Source organism: Haliaeetus albicilla, chromosome 1 (genome assembly GCF_947461875.1).
Source record: "Haliaeetus albicilla chromosome 1, bHalAlb1.1, whole genome shotgun sequence".
Lineage (NCBI taxonomy): Eukaryota > Metazoa > Chordata > Aves > Accipitriformes > Accipitridae > Haliaeetus > Haliaeetus albicilla.
The window spans coordinates 23,083,906-23,108,072 of NC_091483.1; the positions used below are offsets into that span (position 1 = coordinate 23,083,906).

A 24,167-nucleotide genomic window follows, 5' to 3' on the forward strand; every position below is an offset into this window, starting at 1 on the left:
CGGTAGAAGCCATCTGGTGTAAATCTTCCTTCTGTTATATGGTGAAACAGGAGATAGTCACACAATGCAAAGCCTGTCTTGAGCTCCTGGCATGGGCAGCTCTGAGCTGAGGATGATGAGTGAGCCAAATTAGCTGTTGCCACATCCTTTGCTTACTGGTGCAGAACAACTCCTGGCTGGGTCCTTGATCGTGGGGTCCTCACTGTGCCACCAGGGAGTAGCGAGCACCCTGGGTGGTGGGACAGAAGCATGCAGAGCCTACCTCGTGGGGTGCACGTTATATGTCCTGCTTGCAGCAGCTGCGGATACACTGCCACACATATTTGTGTGAGGTGCATGTGTGGAGCCAAAAGTATTTTCCAGCTTCCAGCTAGGGGAAAAAGATACATTCTCTGCATCTCACTATGTAACAGCGAGCTACACATAAAAGGGAAGCTCTTTATACCATCCTGCATAGACTGTACACCTACCCGAGGCCAGTACATGACCAGCTGGTTCCCTTGCCTGCATTTAGGTCCATGGTGTAATTCTGGCTTCCCACATAACTATCACCACTGGAGAATGGTTGAGATAGTCCTCCATTTCCTGAGCTGTCTTGGCTGTCTTTGGTTGAGAACACTCAGCTGCTGTAGAAAGAAGAGAAGGCCCTGGTGCCAAAAAGATTTTGGCCTAGTGATTTTCTGTGTTGCGGTGTCTCCGTTTCATGTGCCTGGCACTGCAGCAGAATCCACAGCTCTGAGCTAGATTCGGATCTGGCAACTTCCATGCAGGCAGAACATTTCCAAGCCGCTTCCATGGCTGCATAACCACAAAAGCTATTATGGTTTTAAAAGACCTTTTCTCAAATAGTATTCCAGTGTCTCTCCTTTGTGTAATTTTTTTTCACTTGGTAATCTGAAGAGGAAAGTGAAGACCTGCAATAAAAATACATATTAAAGCACCATCATGCATGACCAAAGCTCTGCAAAAAAAGAAAAGGGAGCCTGGCAGCACATTTGCCATGACAGCTGGGTCCAGCTGAGAGGGGCAGGATAGATGAGCTGCTGCTTCAGGATGATGTGTCTGTTGTATTCTGCAGGAGTCACTACTGGTCCAGGAGACGTGCCATTAAATGGCTGTGGCATTATCCTGGGAGATGTCTGAAGAAATTGCCTATTCAGAGCACATGGTTACAGGTTAATGGCATTCTGCAGTCCAAGTCTGGTTTTGCCAGTTTCCTACAACTGCTTGAATTTTCAAAAGAAATGTGTGTTTGGCTCGTTATCACCTGCCTGGAGTTAACAGATATACCTGAGTCACTGAAGTCAGAGGTTGCACGTGGGAAACGCAGATAGCTTTCCACTCCACCGATGTGAATGAGAGTGATCCCTACTGCGTGGTGCAGGTACAGGCTGCTGTCGAGCAAGCCTCTTCCCAAACTGCAAGTAGGTCAGCCTTCATTTCACCCATACCTCATTAGACTAGTAGCACTGGTGTTATCTCATCTTGCAGAAAGAGAATGTGAGACCCTTGCTTGCCCGTGCTCAGCCAACAGGTTGGAAAGAGCTACGGCTGGAAGCTTCCCGAGTGCCAAGCCAGTGTGCTATTAGCTGGTGGGTATTTCTGGGTGTAACGAGTGCCCGCAAGACTTTCAGGTCATGTTTTATCATTTGGCTGCAGCCAAAGTATCATTGCTGCAAGAGCCAAATTGGCTCCACTCCATTGACTCTGATGCAACCGGACAGCTTCCTGCCATGTCCGCTTTAGCAATCATCCTGGTCCAAGGGTGAAGGCAGGTGCATACCCTGCAAACATCTGCAACTCTTCCCTCCAGCTGCTCATCACCTTGCTCTTCCTGGTGGCACCATCCCACTCCGGTCTGCTGGTGGAGCTGGCTATGTGGCTCTTGGCATATCTGGGAGGTGGCCTGTATGACATTCCTTATGCTGTTGCAATGAGTTGATTTTAAAGTCTTGGCAATAGAATACCTGCTGGTTTGGAAGGGTGGAGGTTTAAAAATAAGTGGAGGTTGTTGTCGTTCATTGGCTCACACTCATCTCTCATAGGCATGCTTTTGAGCCATTTTGTTGTCTTGTGTCTTGTGCAAAATGGCATTCCTTGCCTCAAAGACCTTTTAGTCTTCTTGGAGGTGGAACGGTCCTTGGGGAAAGGGTGTTGCGTGCTTGTGCAGGACCCCTTCAGCAGTGTTCTGGCTAGTGACTAGGATCCCCTGAGAGGACTGTCATACATGCAGTAATTAATAATATTCTGGGAGTTTTGCAACAGAAACAATTTTCTCCTGTAATGGAGATTTGTAGTTTACTGACTTCAGTTTGTCGGGTTTTTGGATCTGTAGGGAGCATCCTTTGGTGTAATGAGTATACATAACACCCTACCTAATGAGACCGAAAACTGGGCATTGTGTGGAGCAGACATCAGAGTCCTGCTCCTTAATCAAAAGCCAGCACCAATTTGACAAGTGTCACTTCTGGTCATGAATGATCTCCCTCCCTGGTAGCATGGCAAAAGAGTGTGTTCTCCAGAGGAGACCTCGGTGGCTGCTCTACAAGTTACGGGCTGGGATTTAATTATTAGCAGAGTGTATGTGGCAAGGCGGAGCTGGAAGGTAGCGCCGCTGAGGAGGTGATTGATGGCCTTTTGGCTCTCTAGCGTGAAACAACAATATGTCTTTGTCTGAAGGGGCAGAAAATGACATTGGCTGACCACGGCGGCAGGGATTTATCGGTGTGCTTCAAGAGCAGAAGTTGCTGGGATCAATTCCAGTCTTAATAGGATAGTACCCGATTAAGAGGAGGAGATTTTAATTTGAAGATGCTTTCTGCCTGTTAAAATTAGTTGTGCCCAGAGTTTCTTATATAATGGTGCCCAAGACCAAGAGCCTGCTGTGCACATGGACAGGATGCATAGTTACTGGGAAGAGCCATGGACCTGCATCTGCAGGTACCCCTCCAGCTGCTGTCAGAGCCCCAGCTAGCATGGGAAGAGGACAGCAGGACCATAACAACCTGTGAGCTAGACCTCACTGATGCATCCTCCTGGCAAGGGATGACCTTACAGACCTGCAGCATTCGTTGCCCTTTTGGACAATTTACCAGGAAAAATGAGCACCTCCCTTTGGAGAGAGATTTTAAGACGTGGAAACAAATCACTGTTTTCATCAGCTACGAAGTTCATTTAGCCTGTGTTACGGGAAAATTATTACAGTCTCATAGTTATTTTGTTAAATTATGAGATAAGTTTAACGTAGATGAGATCTATGTTAAATATCTATCTATTGTTTGAATTGGTAGGATATTTTTTTATGACCCTTAAATGCTATAAAAACATGGCTCCCATGCCATGGGACAAAGCCCGTAGTTAGAGAAGCCATTCCACCTATGTAATTGCTGCAGAATTATTCAAAATTTACAAGCTGTTTTTCATATAAACTTGCACTTTGCATCATATTAATTATAGCAGATGCATCTTAAATGTACCATGGGAAAAATATGCAGCCAGAAAACAAGTTCAGAGCTGGTGGGAAAATGCAATTAAAAAACTCACCCAAAACGGAATAAGCAAAGGTACCACAGGGCAAATAAATGTTGCTTATCAGTACGTAGTGAATGCCAGAGCTTACTCTTCTTTTTAAAATAAATAAATAAATAAAACGAGAGAGAAAGAGGGGAAAAAAGAAAGGTGTTTTAACTGTAACAATTAATCAGAAGCTCTCAGATGTTATTCTATACCACAAACACGCTACACTGTGCTAATTATTTAGGGAATGGAAGCGTAAGGCAAGCTAAAGAGAGAAATGAATAAAAGTATATGAAGTCTAAATGGAATGCAGTGGTCCATTGCCTAAAGCAATACAGCCATTTCGGATATAAAGAGCAAGCTGAAGTTATTGCAGTGCTGGCTTATTCATATATTAGCACTTGTGGGATTGAACAGCAGTGAATGAAAGCAGAAGTGGGTGCAGGATTGCAAAAACACCCTAACTGCAGAATTAAATTGCTGAAACCGCTATGTAATGCATTTTGCAAGACAAATCATTTTGTACCATCAAAGGGGTTAATTCTTAAAAAAAAGATATATTACACATTGCAAAAATGTTATTAAATAAGAACTGTTTTAGTTAAGCAGAAAAGTTATTAAATGTACTTGTCTTCAGTGAGGTTTTAGAATTCAAAATACAGCAGTATTTGAGCTTGTGTTAGGAACACAAATCTGTGACTTCGATGAACTCTAAGAATAAGGAATTGTAAACAGCACATTTGGTTATACCTTAGGTCAAATATACCTATTAGGTCAAGTAATCTATGCCTATGGGGTCAATTCAGAGTTGTACCTGGTAGCAGTCCTTGAGCTTTTTGTCTAGGTGGGCAGTAAGTCACTCCAGGGAGTTTCTTGAGTTCCCCACCCTCGGTTTGACATACGTTGTTTTAGGTTGAGCCCTAGTTGTGTCTTACTGATTCTGGTTCTGCTGGGTTGCACATCTTGCTTATCCTTGTCTGTGCATTCCCTAAGGCATTGACTCAGATCTTCTCTGGTAGCCACTTTTGGGTGTCAAGCCTGAAAACATCTAGAGCCTGGCTTCAGAAAGACATACTCCGAGCCCTTGAATTTGCAGTTTCTTAGCTCAGTGCTTAAGGTGTCAGAAATTTGAGCACACAGCAGCTTATTAGCCATGGCTTGCTTCCCCCCCAGTCCAATGGGTACATATTTGCTTAGCATCACCCTTCTTGACTCTCCGATCTGCAAGCCAGGGCTAGTTGCACAGTAAGGAATTATGCTGCAGAGCATGGGAACAGCATCACCCCACAGGGTTTCCTGATCCTCTGTCCTAAAATGCACAATTCAAGTAGCTCCCATTGGCAAGCGATAAGCCTTGCCCTATTTCTTGCTACCCCCTTCCTTTCTAGCTGAGAGCAGGGTGAATGCAAGGACCAAAGTGAAGGTAGTGGCCATGGTGTGGTGGAGCCCTGTCCCAGCTGTCTCCTGGCACCAGGCTGGGTAAGACTATTGATGCGACAGCAGAAGCTGATGACGCTGTGACCACATTTTTTTCCAGGAACTCAAATTAACAAGCCGGTTGCTTGGCTGGGTAGCTGTCTACACTGAGTTTGGCACAGCTGCTGTAGCTCATTTCTCCGGTTGGAAATGCCTTATGAGTAAGCAGAGCTGTGCCACTTTACTAAATCCAGCCAGCACGGGAGGGCAGGACGACACATGCAATTATTGTCCCAAGCTTCTCCTCTCCACAACTGCATCTCACCTCAGCTGCATCTCAGTTGCAGTGGTGTTGGTGAGTATAATGGAAACGCTGGGCTCTTGCCACACACCATATCCACAGTAACATTTGTAACATGTAATGAGGTGAGGTCTGTACCCATTTCTCTGTGCACACCTGCCCCCATATCACTTTATTCTGGCCATGGGGGTTTCTGTGACTTGCGCTGGCTGCTGCTTCTGGCAGTCACTGGAAGGCTGTTGCATTTTGGGAGAAGTTTTTGGGAAAAGGTTCTGCCAGAAGGCCTTCATCTTGCCAAGGAAGCCAGAGGAGGAAGATCATCTGTGTGGCCCATGCAGAATATGAAGGCAGCTTTGAGGACTATGGCAAGGAGAGGAAAGGTGGCTAAACCACCTTGCAGGAGTGCTCAAGGATCTGAGCATCATTTTAAATGGCCATAGTCAGAAGACAGTGATGTTGCACAGGGGCTTCAAGTGGGAATTAATCTCTCTTTATTCCTGGGTTAGGACCTGATGATGGTGCCTATGACAGCATCGCCTTTGCAGAGCACAGAGGAGTATGTACCAGGTCCGTGGGTGCTGTGTCCGCTGTGGAGCAGAGCTACCTGCCTCCCGTGGTGCATCCTTGGGGAAAAGGGAGAGGGTGGGTGCTAAAGCAGTGGGATCCCCCCCAGCACATATCCCTCTTGGCCACAGAGAGGGGAAACCACCCTTGAAATCCCTCATGCCTGCATAGCCACAGCAGGTGATGACATTAGCCAGCCCAGACGCGCTGAGGGAGCCCTTGGGGTTTCCCCCCGGTCCATGTAGCCCAGCTGATGCTTTTGGCACATCTACAAATCTATATGCTTCTTAAGGAACACTTTGTACTTAGCCACAAAGCATTATAGCCAGGTCGTAGCAGTAATCCTCTCTCAACTCCAGCGATGGGGGAAAAAGGGCAGAGGGAGCCTGCATGGCCCCAGATAGCTACAAATCCAAGGAGCAGCATCAGCAATGCACAGGAGTTCAAACCTGTCCCACTTGGGTCTCTGCCCAGCCCAGCACAATGCCAGCTCCCACTGGGCACCGAGCGGTCATATCTGAGCTAGTTGATGACACTGTGTTTTTATTTACTGCTTGCTTATTCCTCCACCCCCAAACATATTACTCTTTCCATTCCTGGAGGGACAGATTAGGCAAAGGAATGTGTCCTTTGCTGCTGGCAGCTCGTTTTGGCTGCTGTTTTCTTCTCCTGATGTTTTTAATAAGGGAGGAAATAGCTGTTCATCTCGGGGAGAGCCATTCTGTCATAAGCTGACATTCCCTGGGATTTGTTTTTATTAGCTCAGCTCTGGTGTACAGGCACTGCCAGAGCTGCTCATTGATTTTCCCAGCCTGGATAATATCTCGGCTGCCTGCTCACCCTGCTGTGGTTGCTACCAGGGCTCCTGTAAGTCCTCCTGCACAGGTTTCCATCAGTGCTCTCCTCCTGCTGCTCTTGCGCCCGCTGGAGCAAAAGCAGGGCTTTATTCCAAAGCCAGGGAAATCTTCTTTCACTGGGCTTGGGGTCAGGCTTCTGCCTAAATCATAAATGTAAAACATACTTAATAGAGAAACCCTTTCACTGAAGTGGATTATTTTATTCCTTTCAATTACTCATTAAATCATTCCTATGCTGAAAATAATCTGCATGTCAGCTTACCTGTAAAACTAGCATAGTTTAGTGGTAACAAAACTCAGTGGCTTGTATGCTGGGCCATGTAGCACTGGTCTTGACAGCTATGGTGCATTTGGGCAAGGAGGTGTTTGATTGACGCTGCCAAAAAATTGCCCCTTGGACTGATGTCTAGTATCTCCCATGAGCTCTTCCAGTTGCCCAAGTCTTTGGGGAGATTATCAAGAAGCAAGAGTTGACTGTTATCGATAGACTGGTGGTTTCAGATGTATTTTGCATGCCTTAGGGACCCTAGGGCTTGCAGGATGCTGGAAGGATATCATTAGCGTGTACGTCAAAGCTATTTTATCCAGGGAGTACTTGAACAGTGCTGGGCAGGGTAAAGAGAAGATTTGCTCCTCTTGCATGTCTCTGAGGTTGAGGGGCCAGGCTCGGAGACTGTGACCTAGGTGCAAAATCTTGGTGTGTTATTTATAATACTTAACCCTGGAGTGCCATATACCAACCATGTAAACCAGGTATGTTGCTGCCTTATTTGTCACATAGCGATCAGGTGATGGCAGGCATAATATCATGACATTGAGGAGTGATTACCACAATTCCTCCTTTTCCCATATTATTCTGCTTTGTGGCCTGTGGCCACACAGTATTTTAAAAGTTTCAGTCTCCAGCAAAAGGTAAATTCCCTTTTGTTGGACTTGCTGGTGTAAAAGCTCTGGATGCGCCTGGCCTGGGGGCAGTTGGGACTGCCATGGGAAGGATACCAGTGCTTACCAACTCTTCCCTGACCCATCGGTTCTGCCATGACACCTGAAATTGGGCGTTCCAAACAAGATGGAGCACACCCAGCCTTTGAAATCCAGCTCAATTCTTCTCTTGGACTTTACTAGAAAAGCTACAAATTCATATTTTTTTCCCCCGAGGTGTTTTTAAATTGCTCTTGTTCCCGGTTTATTGTTATTATTCCTTTTTGTTTGTTCTTTTGTGAGTTTGTTGAGTTTGGGGAGGGAGGTTGTAATTACGGAGAAGTTGTTTTTATGGTTGTTTCCCAGCACTCCAGGGATGGATGTTATGTACATAAAATCAGTATTATCATTACGATTAATATTAAAAAGAAGAGTAGCAAGAGTGATAATAATAATACAGCAATGAAATCTGCGTTTCTTGCTAAGCATGGTGAGCTTCATGGGCAAGCTGCCCTTCCCTGAGGAAGACCATGAACCTAGATGGCAGGATCCCTTTCCAGGAGCAAAGCCATCCCTAACTCCTGCATTGTGTCTTAAAGTCAGCAGAGTTATGGTTTCGTGAGAGAGGTACAGGAGCTGAGACCTGTGAAATTCATCTCATGTAGGGGAAGGAAGCCCTCAGAGAGGGCCCTGTGCCGGGCTAACTTTGTCTTGGGATAGATGAATCAGTGCCGTCGGCTGCATCTGGATGGGATGGATGCATCTGGCCAAAGTCTGCCTGGTTTTCTTCTCCTTGCATCCACCCGCATTAGCAGTCTTGCCCAGCTCAAGAACTCTTGGTTACTTCAGCCTGGCAGGGCGATCTAATCAGGTGAGCTGGCGAGGTTGTTCAGGGAGATGTTCTCCTGCCAGTCCCCAGCAGCCTCAGATGAAAGAAAATACGATTTGCAAGGTGCAAGTTTTGTATTAACATTTTTTCACACTGAGTTAAGAGGGATGGATGAGCTGAGATAAAGCAATGCATGGCCGCCAGGAAAACAACGTGTGCTTCATCTTCTCAGTTTTCTGGGTGCTGCTGAAGAAGATGGCTGGAATAGGCATTTCTGTCATGATCTACAGTAAACACACAATGATTTCTTGCCTTTCTGTTGGACTTGTGACCCCTGGTTCCTTAGATACTGGAAATATTCAGGAAGAGCTGCAACAGCATTTGGGGAAAGGAGCCCTCATCTCTCCACCTCCAAGTCTCCCTGGAGAGAAAACTTCCAGCATGGAAGAGATGGAGCGGAACGTCACTCCCCATCTTTCATTATCATTTGATGCCTATCACTCATGCTGATAAAGCCAAAGAGCTGAAAGGTTTGAGTTGTTTCTCACGGGTGCTGACATAGCAGAGTGTATATCAGGAAGGGACTGACATTTGATGTGGTTTTATCATTGGCAAGCAGGCAAAGAAAATGGATAAATTAATCACCTTTTCCCTCCGTCTGTCATAAGCTTTTATCCCACAGGGAGGAAAATGTTTCCAGTTTGTCCTGGCTTTTTGAAGTGTGACACTATTGTATTTGCCAGCCTACATAATGCCTAAGTCATCAAAATGCCAGAAGTGGAGGGGAACATGAATACCACTTATAACACAGCCTGGTGGACCACAAAGCTGTGTTTCAAGCCTCTCTGGTCTTTTTGAAAAGCCCCCAGAGATTTCCAGCCAATCTTTTCCTCAGCTCATTGACTCTAACCACTTAGCCCCGAGCAGCCGTCTCGTGACTCACCATGTATTTCTTATTTCTTATTTACATTTTACTAAGTAATGATATCTTTAATTTCACCGCATCTGGTGGAAACTTGGAAAGTTTTATAGCCTGAATAAGGAATAAGGTGGTGGGATACCCTTGGTGTCAGAGTCCCAGCACCCCCCCTCCTCTTTCTGGGAGGGACGTGCATTGTAAGCCCAGGAGCAATCCAGCAGTGTTCTGTCAGCAAAGCCACAGCACACCTATTCTGCCCCTTGCAAAACTTTGTTCTGGGTTGCCTAACTTTGCCACTGCAATGACCATGTTTGCATGGCTTTGGGGTAAAATAATGTTACAAGTTCATCACAGGGAATCACTCACTTTCCAGGCTGTCTTAAAATCACTGTTTTGTTACAATTTAAAAGCAAATTCATGTTAAAAGGTCTGTCTTTTTTTCTGGGTAGCGTTCCAGGGATCAGTCTGACTTCCCAGGAGTTTTAAAATATAGCTCCGGGGTTTGAAAAAGAAAAATGAAACTTTCTTTCTCCTTCCCCAGTGAGAAAAAAAACCCAAAGACATTTAAGCAATCTCTTTCTGTCCAAAGCCTCCAAGCTCATATGTATCTGTGAACGTTTAAAGAGTCTTTTTTCACTGTTGGTAAATGGTTGTAACGGACTTGTGGTTGTAATCTCCACGATGCTGTTAGCATGAAACATTTTTACACTTGAATCACAGCATTCAATGGTTCTTCATACTGTGTGTCCGCTCCTTTGCCGTGTTTGCGAAAGATGGAGCTGCACACAGGACTAGCTATGATTTCTCAGTATTCAACAACAGCATCATTGTTTCTAGGATATTTTGGGGTCTGAGTCTGTTCAGGGCACCTGCAGCTTGCCACATGCTTTGAAGTCTGTGTTTCAGGTTGCAGCTTTCTTCATGCAGGATTCAAGTCTAGGTCCATTTAATCTTTTTGCTACTGGTCCCTTGCGTCACAGCTTGGTGAGTGGATACAAATAGTTGGGAAAGGGTCTCAGACAAACTCACTCTGTGTCTGGGATGGATTAGAAGTCATGCAGCACATGACTGATGATTTTTTTTTTGTTTTATCTCCAGCACAGCGATGCAGTCCATGACCTGCTCCTGGACTTTATCACGTGGGTTGGCATCCTGCTCTCACTGGTCTGCCTCCTGATCTGCATCTTCACCTTCTGCTTCTTCCGTGGGCTGCAGAGTGACCGCAACACGATTCACAAGAACTTGTGCATCAGCCTCTTCGTGGCAGAACTCCTCTTCCTCATTGGCATCAACCGGACTGACCAGCCGGTAAGAGGCAAAGCACTTTCCCTTCCCACCACAGTCTCTCATCTCAGAGTGTATGGGATGTTCGACCATGCAATGAGACGTATTCCAGTGCTGCCTTAGTTCCATGCTTGAGTCCTCACAGGGTTGGGCCCCTGGTTGTTAACTGGGAGTCAAATGCTGATGTCTGCTGTGATTTCAGAGTCTCTGTGTGTGTTGTTTGTAAATAATGAGGGTGTGTATGTTTAATAAGCAGGTTGCAAAAATGTGCGCTTATACTATGTACATCTTCATATGTTTATTTGCCAGATTGTGCACATACCTATCTTTGTATCTGAATATAATTTATATACACAGAGATGTGTCTATTTTAAAATAGTTCACACACATTTTCCAAGTGAAAAAGAAGTACTTCCTTTGGAGAAGGAAAGATAAGACCTCCCTCATTCTTATTAAACCTCCCAGTAAGAGTAATCCTGACTGTTGCATTAATTCAGCATGGTACAAACACCTTCCCTTGCTCTTTTCAATCCACATGCAGATTGCCTGTGCCGTCTTTGCTGCCCTCCTGCACTTCTTCTTCCTGGCAGCTTTCACTTGGATGTTCCTGGAGGGGGTGCAGCTCTACATCATGCTGGTGGAGGTTTTTGAGAGCGAACACTCCCGGAGGAAGTACTTCTATTTGGTTGGCTACGGCATGCCTGCACTGATTGTGGCCGTATCAGCAGCGGTGGACTACCGGAGCTACGGCACAGACAAAGTGTGAGTGGGGCTTGGCACTGCTTGGGCCTGGCCAGGAGGGATGGGACTAGGGACAACAAAGTGAAGTGAAGAGACCTGGCGGGCAAAGGAGTCTTGTGCAGGCAGAGCTCAGCCAGGAGACATGCCTTGCCTTATTTCTGTGTCTCCAACACAGTCCCTGATGATACGGGGCAAATTCCCCACTATGAAATGATTTGCAAAGGTATTTTCCTGGGGAAGTCAATCAGGGAAAATTTTATCACATCATTGCATAACATCAGGAGAGGTGGCTGTCCCAAGTCTCGGTTTGGTACTGTATCAGCAAGGTCATCCTTCTTCTCTAACCAAAGAGTATTTCTCATTTGGATGATGAAACACTGCTTTCTTCTTCCTCTTTTTTAAGTGTTCTATCAAATTAACAGAGCCTGCAAGCAAAATAGGTGGTGACTGGAGTGCATTAGACTCTTTGCAAATTGGAACAGCTACATCATCTATCATTATGAATATTCTTAAATGTTTTCAACGTTGCTGAAGCTGGTATCAAAGCACAATTTAGATGATCATGCAACACTGTCTAATGGAAAACAAAGGGAAAATCGAGCCTTTGATTTTCTTTGCCAGCTTTGTTGCAATAGCACTAACAATATGTTTTTATTGACTTTTTTTTTTCTTTCCCTTGTCAGGCTGCCTTACCCCTGTCATTTTAACCGAGTTAAGGGCTCAATGTGAAGGCATACGTAGCAATGAGCCGGTGGTGTTTTTAAAGCTCTTTTTTAGCATAGGTCAGGTCAGGCCGTGGAAGCAGTTGATAATCTGTTAAATTCAACTGCAAAATTTTTGCCTGAAACCTTATTGTTATATATGAACCTGATTCCTTGCAGAAGCAAATCTGTAGGGCAGTGGAGCTGCTCATGATCTATTACTGTGCCAGCAGGTAGGCTTGAATCCCAGCTGGATATCTGCATCGTGCTCCCATGAGTAGGAGAATAGCAACCTGAATTTGTATAAATGTCATACTTTTTGAAAAGGAAATGGCCCACACAGATAAAGGTAGGAGGGAGTAAGTTTTCAAGGATCTCTACTAATTTATCCAAAGTAGTTTGACCGACTTTGACAGGCTTAGGGGGCAATCAAAAAGTAATACAACACGTGATTACAGTTTCTGGAGAAGACTGTTTCCATCAGCTCCCACCTGCTTTCTGCCCCAACCAACTCTTCTGTTCACATCCCCTCTTGAGCGACATATAAGCCCCCATTGAATCAGGTATTGAAACATTCTGCCTTGTCCCTTTAGACAAATTTATTCTTACTGTAGTGTTTCTACAGAGAACATATCTCTTCACAGTGGCCTACATGGGGCACGTTGAGCCTCAAATATGTTGCAGCCAAAGGGCCATGTGTCTGGCTCCCTGGAAAGCCAGCTGAGATGCTCCCGCACATCTGCCATCACTGGAGCCGTGTCGCCACTGGTCCGGTTCGCTGTCTGGTGTTTTAGTGGCTGCCTTCCACGCTGTTCACCCTGTGACTTCTGCAGCGTTACCATCACAGGGCTTGTAGCACTAGAGCATTCCTTTTGACTTCTCTGTCAAATTTTGGGCTGCCTACCAAGAAAACCCAGCACGGCAGCTAGTTTGCAATGAAAGCTAGCACCAACTGCATTCTCTTACAGTGCTCTGTAACTGTTGGGTGTTGAAAATGTCTTACTTCGTTCCCTCTTAGTGAAAAGACATCCCCAAGCCCAGGGTATCGCTTTTGACATGAGACAGCAGTTGATTTGCATCCACCCTCACCTTTGCAAAGTCCCTCGTGATGCTCTGTAGGGACAACCCAAGTGCCAGTGTAGGTTGTGGGAGATGACAGCACGCAGCAGGCTGGCTGTAGAGAGTGGGAATGTACGGCACCTAACCACAGCTCCTATAAAGCACCATGGTAGCTTTGCGTTGCTGAAATGTTTCCGCTCCTGTTAAATGAATATATGGACCTTTGTGAAGCACAGCAGAATAAACATGTTCCATGGAATGCGCTGCGTTTTCCCAAGAGGCCTTGCGTGCCCAAATGTTTCCATGGCATGGGAGGTACAGGCAGAAAGTTTGGCTGAAATTTGCTGGAGGTGAACAGCAAAACTTTGCTATCTTTGTGTTGAAGAGTCAGCAGTCCTACGTCTATGCCAGTAAAATCCCTCTCCTTCCCCACAGCATAAAGTAGGATTTTTAATGATTAAACATGTATATATAATATTTTGCAAATAAATATTTACAGATATTTGCAGAGCCTAAAATATTTATTTACAATCTCTAATTCCAGAGTGCTCAATTTCATCACGTTCTCATAGTGGAAAATAAAAAACATACAATATGTTTTGTATAACTATCATGCTCCATCTGGTTGATGGATGATGATGTATTTTTCTGTGTAATGTTATTAGAAGGGTAGAACTGATTAGAATTTGTAGTGAACTATATGCCAGGCATACATAATTTGATTGCAAGAAGTTGCTTGGTTTTGCCGGGTTTTGTAAAACATCCTCTGGAATATATTACTTGCCTCCCTCCATTATTTATTGCATTTGTTTAAGCAGGACTTATGGAGCTGTTAGTGTTATTTGTTTTTTGCCTGGCATTTGGTGCCACCATTCATACATCTCAGAATGATTTGCTTAGACACCCAGTGTAGGTTTGCTTGATTTCATTTTCCTTTCTAAATCCAACCCTCCTGTAACACATACCGAGATTACATAGCCAGGAACAGGCGGTTGCTCCTTTCTCTGTTTCTTTGCTCATCGCTTGGTACTTGTGATTTTCCAAAGCATCCAATGTCCTAGTATTCATATTGGTGTTTTGGAGTAGCTGCCCAGTAAAGATACTCTCTTACATTTAATTATTCCAAGGGTTGGAATGAATCCTTTTCCTTTTACTGTTTTTTTGTTTAAGAGCAGTTCAAACCACTCATGTTAGGAAATTAATGTGCTTCTATAACCAAGCAGCAGCATAGTGATTCTATTAAAACATCATCCCATTCAGCAGGGACTATTCATGTGAGCAAGCTGAGCCGTGTTTGGCCCTTCCCCCCAAATAAATCAGAATTGTTGCATCTCACCTTGTCCTGATTGTAATTTCTAAAGTAAAGGTGAAAAGCAGGACGCCCCACTGCAGATGTGGTCCCCCAACATTGCTGAAGCGATTCTGGCGATGCTCACATGAACTTCCAAGTGACCATTTCTTACATGCCAGGTCTTCAGCTGCTGAGTCTTCAATGTCCACATCCCAAGTTTTGCTGCAAAAAAGGAGATACTGGGATTGCAGTTTTAAAAAGTTACATCATTTGCCTTGTCCTGTGTGTTAACCAAATCCATTAATCTCTTAGCCAGATCTGATGTCAAGCTTTGCGGTGGGCAATGCTGCAAAATGCAGAGGGAACATAGCATTTGCAGTTGTTATTAGTGTTTGAAAATAACTTGTGTCTAAAATTCAGTAAAAACTGGATTAAGACTTTAGCAGCCTCCCTTTGAGAGGACTCATTCAAGTAGCAGGCTGTCCAAAATCGACAGCAAGAAGCTATTCCATATTCCCATACTGTCCTGTGTTTCGTATCAACGCTTCTTAGAGATCTCAGAGGAAAGCAGCTATGCTTTGAATGGTTCAATATATTTTAGAAAACATACTTTTAGGTATATTCATCCACTGGCGATCAAATTCATCGTGACAGGAATCTCTCTATTGTTTCTCCCCCTCTGTCCCCCCTTTTGGTATGCTGTAAAGCAGGATATACATGGTAAGCAATCCAGCTGTCAGAAAGCAAAATGAAAGCCCGCTGTATGTACACAGCCTCCGAGTCCATCAGCCATCCGCCGACATTTTATGCATGTTAATGTTGCTCGGAAAATAGCTTCTAACAACACGGTCTGTCTTGGGTGGCTCCACTGAACTTGTTTCATTTTCAGTGTTCGTGCCGGGTATTTGGAGGAGAAAGCATGAGCAATGTGGACGCTGGACTATGTTAGGCAGAACCTGTATTGCACCCTTGAAAGGCATGTCTTGTGCATACATATCCCATTACCGCACCCAGACAAGGAGGCTGTATAGCCACGTGAAACAAACCGCCGAGTTCCATGAACAACATGATATGTTTAGGGCTCTTCAAATTTTATGGTCCAGTGGCAGCTAATGATTGTTTATTGGTTATATTTAATGCACACCAGGGATAGTTTAGCATTTGATTTCTCTTCATGCAGAAAATAGAGTAAACTCTTTGTAGTCTTTATTACTTGGGAAAAGCTTGAGGTGAATATAGCGACTTGTCGCTGTGGAAAAGGAGGAAATTAAAAAGTAAAGGGAAGCAGCACCACGGAGCTCATTACAAGCACTGAAAAAGCTGGTGTGACTCTTGGAAGAAGCAATGGTGTTTTGAGCAACATTCCCTGCATCCACAGATTTTCAGATAATCCGTTCTGCCTTGTACCGAGCCCTGAAGCAGCTTGTTTGCTTAATGGCAACAGAGTCTAAACTTGTAATGCGGCAAGTCCATGTTCACAGTGCAGCTGTGCATGGGGGGGTCAGAAGTAACTCGGCAGCCCAAGATTAGCAACTTTGGGAAGTGAGTTGCCTGATTGCTTCCTTGTTTTGAGGAGCTCATTTATGCAGCTCATTGTGTGTGTGCGGTTTTGTCTTTTAAGGGAAGAAAAGCTCAGTGTGGTACTTGTCTGATTAGCAATTTACAGCTCCTCAATGCAATTGGCGGGATGCCTGTGTTTTGATGTTTTGGCCTTAATTTGCATTTTTAATGAGGTATGACTTAAATGGGTTCAAAGTTGCATCTCTTCCTGATGACCACAAAAAAACGGCTTTTTGCAGTCCCTCTGTGGATTAGAGGCAGTCCTGCAGCTTTCTGTTTAGTTGCCCAAGACTGAGTGTCATGCACGGTTTCACAGAAAGGCTATTTTTCTATTCAAACAAATAAAAAATGACATCATGTTCTTCAAAGCGTGCAGAGGCACAAAAAAAAAAAGCCTTCTCCGGTTTTCGCAAGCTGTACACTTGCTTACATGAAGCCATCTCTCGTTGGAAGGGGACCCTTTTGCTCCATGCCAGTACCCCACTTATCCCGAGGGCTGGACCTGTCTTCTCAGCTGTTTCTCACCCACAGCATCCATCTCTTGTCACTGAATTGTGCTCACAACCGAAGAGACAGATTTTTTTAGGGGAAGGGGTTGGAAAATTTCATCCATTTGGCTGGCTGGAAAGGAAACCAGTTGCTTTGCGCTTCTTTGCTCAGCCCTGCACGGCTTTTCCCTTGTGCTGTATTTCAGCTTTCACTGATTTTCCCTGTGTCCCAATCTATATGCATTCAAAAACAGCTGCATCAGATGTGACCATATGGCTGGTCATCATGCTTTAAGGAGTAAAGAGAGGGTTTATGTCTTTCCTCTTCCCTGGGCTTTCCAAGAGCCAGCTCGCTCCTTGTGCTGTAGGAAAACCAAGTTGCTTGGCACTGTGCTCCCGACTCCTGTGCAGCAGGGGCTGGGGGATGTTTTGAATGTTAAACTGGCAAAAAAGTTCAAAATGTTTTAATTTAAAAAAAAAACACCAACCCTCTGAGTCCTCTCCCACACACCAGCACTCATTATCAGTAGAAAAAAGTTGTGGGGCTGCATATTCCCTGATTTATATGTGGCAGCTGAGGCATAAGCACTAGTTACGCTTTTTTCCTAGGGGATGGGGTAGGTATAAAGTCTGAAATGCCATGTAATGTGTGAGCTGCTGCTATGCGGATGTCTTTTTTCAGGGATGGGGGGGGGAGCTTTTTACAGGGACTTCATTACCTTGAAACCTCTATTCCTCTCTCAAATCTAGTTGCAATTGGGCGACATTTCAGATGTTGTTATGGGTGATACACAGATGTCATGATCGCATAAACCCTTTCCTATAGCAAATCAGACTCAAATAGTTTCTAGTCACTTGTGTTGTTCCATTACCAGCTGCATCTATATCACCTTGAACTTCAGCAGCCTCAGAGGAAACAAGATTTCCCTGCAATCGCTCTGAAAGCCTCTGTTTGCCTCTCGCATTAAGATTTTGATGCTGTCACGTGAAGATTTTGGATGAACAGCTGTAGAGGCAGTTCAGGAGTGACAGTCACGGAAGTGACAGTATTTTAATTTGTGACAAATAGCGGTATGGCCATATATATATAGATACATCTTCAACACTGACGAGACCTGAAATTTATATGGTCAGGGAGGGAAGTGAGACGCTTTCTCTACATTTTTGAATTTATTCATACCTTGGCTTCTCCCAGTCGTAGAGGTTCATAGCATGTTTTATTCTCTCGTCAGATGGCTCCTGCTGATCTCTTCCATGAGGCTGCTGGCACAGACCTTTCTGTCTGTTGCAAAGTCCATTGGAAGGGAAAAAACATTCAGCACATGTACTAGAGCTGTCATTTGTAAGAACTGCTGTCTCTTCCACCATGATAAATTCATATATACAGATCCTGTTACTTGCCTAATTAGGAAATTCCATCGGATGTTTAGTATAAGAGTGGTTTTATGCTTTCTTAGTCCTCTGTGTATAAACGGAGCTGTGATTTGCAGCGTTGCAAACACGACAAGATATTATTATTTTAAACATCGTGTGAAAGTTTCTTGGAATTTATATTCGTCTGTCTTGTAACCAGTCACTTCCATTTTATCTTCCTGTCGCCTGGAATGAGCTAGGAATGGAAATGTAATTTCCCAGGGGCCTTAAAAAATGTGGGGAGTATTAAATGTGGTTGAAATTAAGCGATTAATAATTTAGTTTTAGGCCATGAATCAACTTCATGTGATAGCGCAGACCATATGCAACCCTTGAAACATTAGTGGAAACAAAACACTCCGGAGGTTCAGGGAAATAAAACGCTCTAAAGGGGAAGTTGCTAAACCTAATTAAACCTCAGCCTTCTGTTATCCAAATCATGCTTCCTATTTGCACCAAATTCGCTCTGATCCGCTTGCTGGAGAAATGTCATCTCGCTTGACAGTTGATAGACAGCTTGCATTGCATCAGAGCCAGAGAGGGAAGAGGAGCTTAAAGCAAAGAAGCAGCAATATGGATGCTCATCGGACCCCTTCCTTAAAAAAACCCCACAGTTTTAAGGTTTTTTTCTGACAGATGCAGAAAGCCTTTAGCAACTAGGCCTTGTGCCATTTTCTCCCTGCTTCCTCCAGAGGTAATTATCTTACTCCATCAATAGCGCTGTCAGAAATTGGGCACATAATTCAGCATTTGAATGAACAAGCAATGTAATATTTCCTGTCTCCCACCGGCGTGTTTTGCAGCTCACATTCTTCTCTGTCACTCGCTCACTCTTGATGTACGTCCTGGGTGCAGTCCTTGAATGCCTTCTCTCCCCTGTGTTTCATTACAGATGTTGGCTCCGACTTGACACCTACTTCATTTGGAGCTTTATAGGACCGGCGACCTTGATAATTATGGTAAGAACTCCTAATTAACTACTCCATCTCTCAGGTCAAGAAATAAAACTTTTGCTGTCCCTTTACTCTTTATCTTTAATTTACACAGATTAATTTGAGAAAGGCATGTTCTTCTTTGACCCCACCTGGCACAAGCAATTAGACTCTCATTACAAGAGGCTCTTGGCATTGCAAAATACTTGATCAAAACGGGCTGGGGATCTTCAGAGCGGGTGCTTGCAGAGTTTGGTTTCTACCATTGGACATTTAGAAATGCCAGACTCTATTTTGATGACCCTCACTGCCCCTCCAACCCTTTTGAATTTCAGAGTGAAGCTTTGCATCAGTCATGCAAAAAAGGGAAATCTAGGGTGGGGGGAAAGAAATAATGTCCAAAGTGGAAGTGAGGTTTGGTGGGATTTTTTACTCCCCAGCAGAAGTTGAAGCTCGTGTGACTTCACGGTTAGCACATTGCCAGCGTATCAGCTAACACGGCAGCAAGGTAGAGAACACAACTTTAGAGGCAGCTGGAGTTTTCTTATACTTTAATCGCTACAATATGGCTTAAATAAACCATCCTTTGTTTTAAATAGACTACAGTTTGGCTAACACAGCAAACCAGGCACTCTCACTTCAATGCAGACATTGTCCCTGCTTCTCCTGCTTCTCCTGCAACTGGAGGCCATTTCAGCAGTCTTCCACATGGGGGAGGGGGTCACGTCGCCCCCTACAACTGTTGGGTTTCTTTCCCCTTAAGCAATTCATTCATAAAAAGGTATCTTCCCTTTTTGATTATGTCTCAAACCCTGGCGTGGGCTTTTTGGGGAACTCCTTTCCAGGAATTGGCAGTCTTGTTAACACTGAGGCATTGAAACACCATCGCATCTTTTACAGAAAAAGTCAAACTCTTTTTCCTTTTTATTTTTTAACTTTGCACTGTGCTAAGCATCTTCAGTAGTCATGATTTCCCTGCTTATATCCCCTGTTACACCACATTTAAAAGATCTATTCATGGAAAAATACTCTTTTTTGCTTCATTACAATAGGGCCGGCTAAGCAAGATGCTTGCAATGACTTTTCACAACTGTACATCTCTCAGACACATAAGAGCCGTTACAGCAAATATTTTTAATTTTCCATAATGTCATTTGAAGCACTACAGTTGTTGTTGGAACCAGCCCTGTATCAGTAACATATGCACCTCCATGGCTTTGGTAACGCTGTGGCATCACCAGTCCTGCAGTCTACAGGCCAGATCACTTTATAAAATGTTTGGCAATTTTTGTGATTCAGTTGCCATAAAATTATAGCAAGAGCTAATTTCCTACAGCAACTCCTCTGTTACAGAGAAGCAGCTGACTTTCTCCCCATCGTGTTGTGCTGTGTCAATTAACCCTTTTTTTCCCTCCCCACCTTTGCAGCTTAATGTCATCTTCCTTGGGATTGCTCTTTATAAAATGTTTCATCATACTGCCATACTGAAACCTGAATCTGGATGTCTTGACAATATCAAGTAAGTGCTCGGGTTTTTTTCTTTCTTTCTGCCTGTTTCTGTCTTTCACTGTTTATGCCCCTGTTCCTCTCTGAGGAACATATAGGGGAACCTACGCTGCTGGCAGCAGTGATAACCAGGGGCAATATGTTGGGTTATGGCACTGCAGAGTGGTTTCTAATAGGTACCAACAAGTAGCTGATGATGAAGCGCTGTCTTTATTGGGATTTCGCTGCCAGTGGTGGCATTTTCCATTCAATTTTGCATGAAGGAAGCAAAGTTGTGTTTGCTGTCCTTGAAGCAGGTAACCTCGTAGTCCCTCTATGTAAAAGGAAATCGTGCCCAATAATTACTGGCTAATTATTGCAGTCTCTACGGGGAAGGTGTTGAAATTGTTGATCATTACTATTTCTCTGTGCTCTGAGGGCGGCAGCCTTACTTCTTTTCTGGTTTTTTTGGCCCCTGACAGATTTAATGACCCGAATTCTCCCAAGAATCTGATTAGTTTCAGCAAAGTTACCGGGGGTTTACCTGGGGGTGCCCACATCAGAGGATGTGCTTGCCAGCCAAGGCACGTTTTGCCCTTGGAATCGGTTAACATCTGACCCTGGGCATCTTACTGTCTAGCAAGCTGCTTCATTATATTGATAGAATATTAGTCTCCGTCAGTGCCTGTTTATTCAAGTACCTCTGGCTTTAATTACTCGCTTCAAAAATACAAGTGGGATTTCAGGTGCAGCGCGTGATAAGATGGGGAGCCTACTAATTAATAAAACCATCTAAAGAACTTCAGGAGGAGGAAACTGTTGGGAGTCAGCACTTTACTGCCCGCCCAGGAAAGGAGAGCATTGTGCGACACAGCTGGAAGTTGGTTCTCCCCTCTCTTCTGTGGTGGGAGCAGGAGAAGAGGTGCAAGGGGAGCTCATTAGGAGATGACTGAATTGCACAGTTGCAAGGCGGTTCTCTGCAAGGTTATTGTTCTTACCACTGAGCCAGATGTGGCTTTAATTTAAACTAGGTCAGTCCCCCCTTAAAAGTTCCCCAGCAGGCAAGGCTTGCAATGCCACTGGCGTGCCATGACCTGCCGTGGTCCTTTGGGTGAAGTTTTAGTTTCTTATGTGCAGCTTCTTCTTCAAGGGTTGGGAGGAAAGGGGACCAGAGCCTGTACACATGCAGGAGACCCCAGTGAGTTCCAGCACCCACAGTGCACTCATTCACCATGTCTGTCCATGCCCAGGTTATGGGCAGGCTGCTCTGTGGTGTGCCTCTGTTTCTCTTGCCATCACTTAGCTATAAGGTGAAATTGGAGGAGCAGTCCCTCCTGGATGTCCAGGACTGAACTCAGCGTGATAATCTTTCATTCGGTCTTGGATGAGGTGTTAAAGGAATGGTACATTTAATAACACTTATTAATATGACTGCTCGTCATGCATTAGCGCTATGGGATTGCTTGCTGAGAACAGTCTTTCTAAGGTTACCCACACAAAATCTGTCTAGAAAGCCTTGCAGTATGACATTTAAATTAAAAGGGGGGGGGGGGGGGACACAAAGCCCTTATAATTAAAGCAGAAATAATAATTGCCTACTGAATAATCTTGCTTGTGCTAATCTTTGTTTAAAATGCCAGGAATTTATATAACCAGTTACGTCAATTATAATGTCACTGTAAAATATTTTATAGGTTCTTTGGCAGATGAGTGTCTATTCCTGATTTAACTTCATTAAAATGTTTTGAAAACACAACCAATTAAAATACTTTTAAGTATGTTGCTGTTGATACCCTTCCAAACATGTTGCTTCATTGCAAATGATTTTTTGTGCTTGAAAAAATAAGAGAAACATAATATAAACTCGGGAAGACCCCAAGCTCACCCAAGGAAGTTTATCAAAACAAGAATTTCAGAAGGGACTTGATTGTAATTTCTGAATACCTAAGCAGGACAAAGTTAAGTCTCTAAATCCAAGGCATGAGTTGTTTCGATATTGGATATGCTTGAGTTAGGAGAAGGTGCAGATTTCTAACAGAGAAGGGAATACCTTTGAGGGAGCTTTCCTAGGGTTGTGAGGGGCTTGCAGTCTCTGGAAAACTTGTAGGTAAGATCATAGTCATCTTCCAGGTAAAATAATAGTCTTCTAGGTAAGATTGTGGTCTTCTTCCAAAGCCATTGGCTCTAACTCAATTGCAAAATGTGGATGTGGTACAGCAGCTCTAGAATAAAAAGCCACAGACCACTTTATTTCACAGGTGACCAGGAAGATCCTTTCTGAGCTTACCTCCGTGGGTCTATAAGGTTAGTGAAAAGACACCAAGATCTGTTTCTCAAGACGCGCGCTGCCTTTGCTGGCTCTCAGCATGGTCCCAGAGCCTTGCATCTTGTCTTATCGGTTTATATTTAAAAAACCAAACCAAACTGAGGGGCTGCATTGGAGGGCCCCTTGCTGCCATCTGTGCGTGACAGCTTTACGGCACATGGGGAGCTGAATGGGAGTTTGTTCTCCCAGTTCATTTCCTAGTGCTGCTCTGTGTTAGGCTGTGGTGAAGCTCTCGCAACATAAATCCTGAGCTTGTTCAACAACAGCAAAATACTTGATTCCCTATGGCAATGTAAAAATAAAGGCCATAAAATATTTTAATAGGCTGTTAATAAGCACCCCTGCAATCTGGTGCTTGCCTATGTCACTTTAAAGGTTAGAAATACATTATGAAGTATAGAAAATAGAGAGCCAAATAACTCCACTTAAATTAATGAACTTGATAAGGGATCAGGTGTCACCTGGGATACCTTTAATTACTGCACCAAACAGAAAAGCCATTCAAAGGGCAGTGCCTGAACCAGACGCTGTGTGGCTGAAAGATTTGTAGGAACTGTGCAAAGTTGTAAAAATAAACTTCCCTAACCTTCAGAAACAGTCCCTGTATTATTGTGCCAGCATGGGAGAATCTGACATTCCAGCGGTGGAGCACTGGTTATGCAGGGGTTATCCAGCAGAGACTTGATGTGTACAGAGCTGATTTATTTTTTACCCATGTTCACTTTTCTGGCTTAACCCAGCACTTTCAAGAGGGAAGTAGGGTAGCCACATATGTGGGTCCTTCCCCCTATGCCAAGAGCATCGTCCCTGTATGGCAGGTTGGTACTGAGCTGATTCAGTAGTCTGCGCCCACTGAGGCAGCAAGGATTGTGCTCTAGTCCTGCTTTTGAGGCATGTAGCCAGGAGAACATGTGAGCTCGTGTACGTGGGATATGTAGTTCAGAGCTGCAAGAGTTTCTGTGCCTGCCACTGATGCCAGGAGGGCAGACTAGCTCCCGTTCCACAACAGGTACCATCACCAAGAGTAGCCTACTTTTACCCTGGACCTTTTGAAAAAGTTCAGTTTGACTTCTTCCTTCAATAAGTTTAAACAGAAATCTTAAGGGTTCCTCCAGGGTGGGGATCTCTTATGCCTTTTAAAGATCTCTTTAGTATGAAATGACACAGACAAGGATGCCAAAACTGCTGTCTCTTGGGTGATGCATGTACTTTCTGCCCATGCCTCCTCAAATGCAGGGTGGGAGGAGATTTTCCTTCCTAGCTTTTTCCAATGACCATTTCTGGGCGCTCAAGGTCCACTGTGGCCATTGCTCTTTCATCTCTTTGTGGCATGGTGGCAAACATAAGTGAGCAGAGATGGGCAGTGAGGAGCATCATTTAGTCTTTGGTAGCTCTGCCCACATCTCTTGTATCTCACTTATGGCCCATCTGAGAGCGTAAGTGGGATGCAAAGTGTGCACGAAATTGCTCATGAGCACAAACTGATTCACTGTCAACAAATGTACCCTGGAAGGCCTTGTTTTGGAGGATTGATTTCCCCAGCCCTAGAAGCTTGCAGGGGAGA

The 24,167-nt window shown here is 44.3% G+C and overlaps 1 protein-coding gene across 17 annotated transcripts in view; it reads left to right on the forward strand.

Annotated features, from left to right (window-relative positions):
- ADGRL3 (adhesion G protein-coupled receptor L3) overlaps positions 1-24,167 on the forward strand; it is a 523,370-nt gene that overhangs the window by 447,453 nt on the left and 51,750 nt on the right. For all 17 annotated transcript variants that reach the window (XM_069782013.1, XM_069781919.1, XM_069782024.1 and 14 more), the window contains 4 exons: positions 10,422-10,631; positions 11,149-11,369; positions 18,753-18,819; positions 20,220-20,311. In XM_069782013.1, coding sequence (XP_069638114.1) covers positions 10,422-10,631; positions 11,149-11,369; positions 18,753-18,819; positions 20,220-20,311 — 590 coding nt within the window. The remainder of the gene's footprint in view (positions 1-10,421; positions 10,632-11,148; positions 11,370-18,752; positions 18,820-20,219; positions 20,312-24,167) is intronic.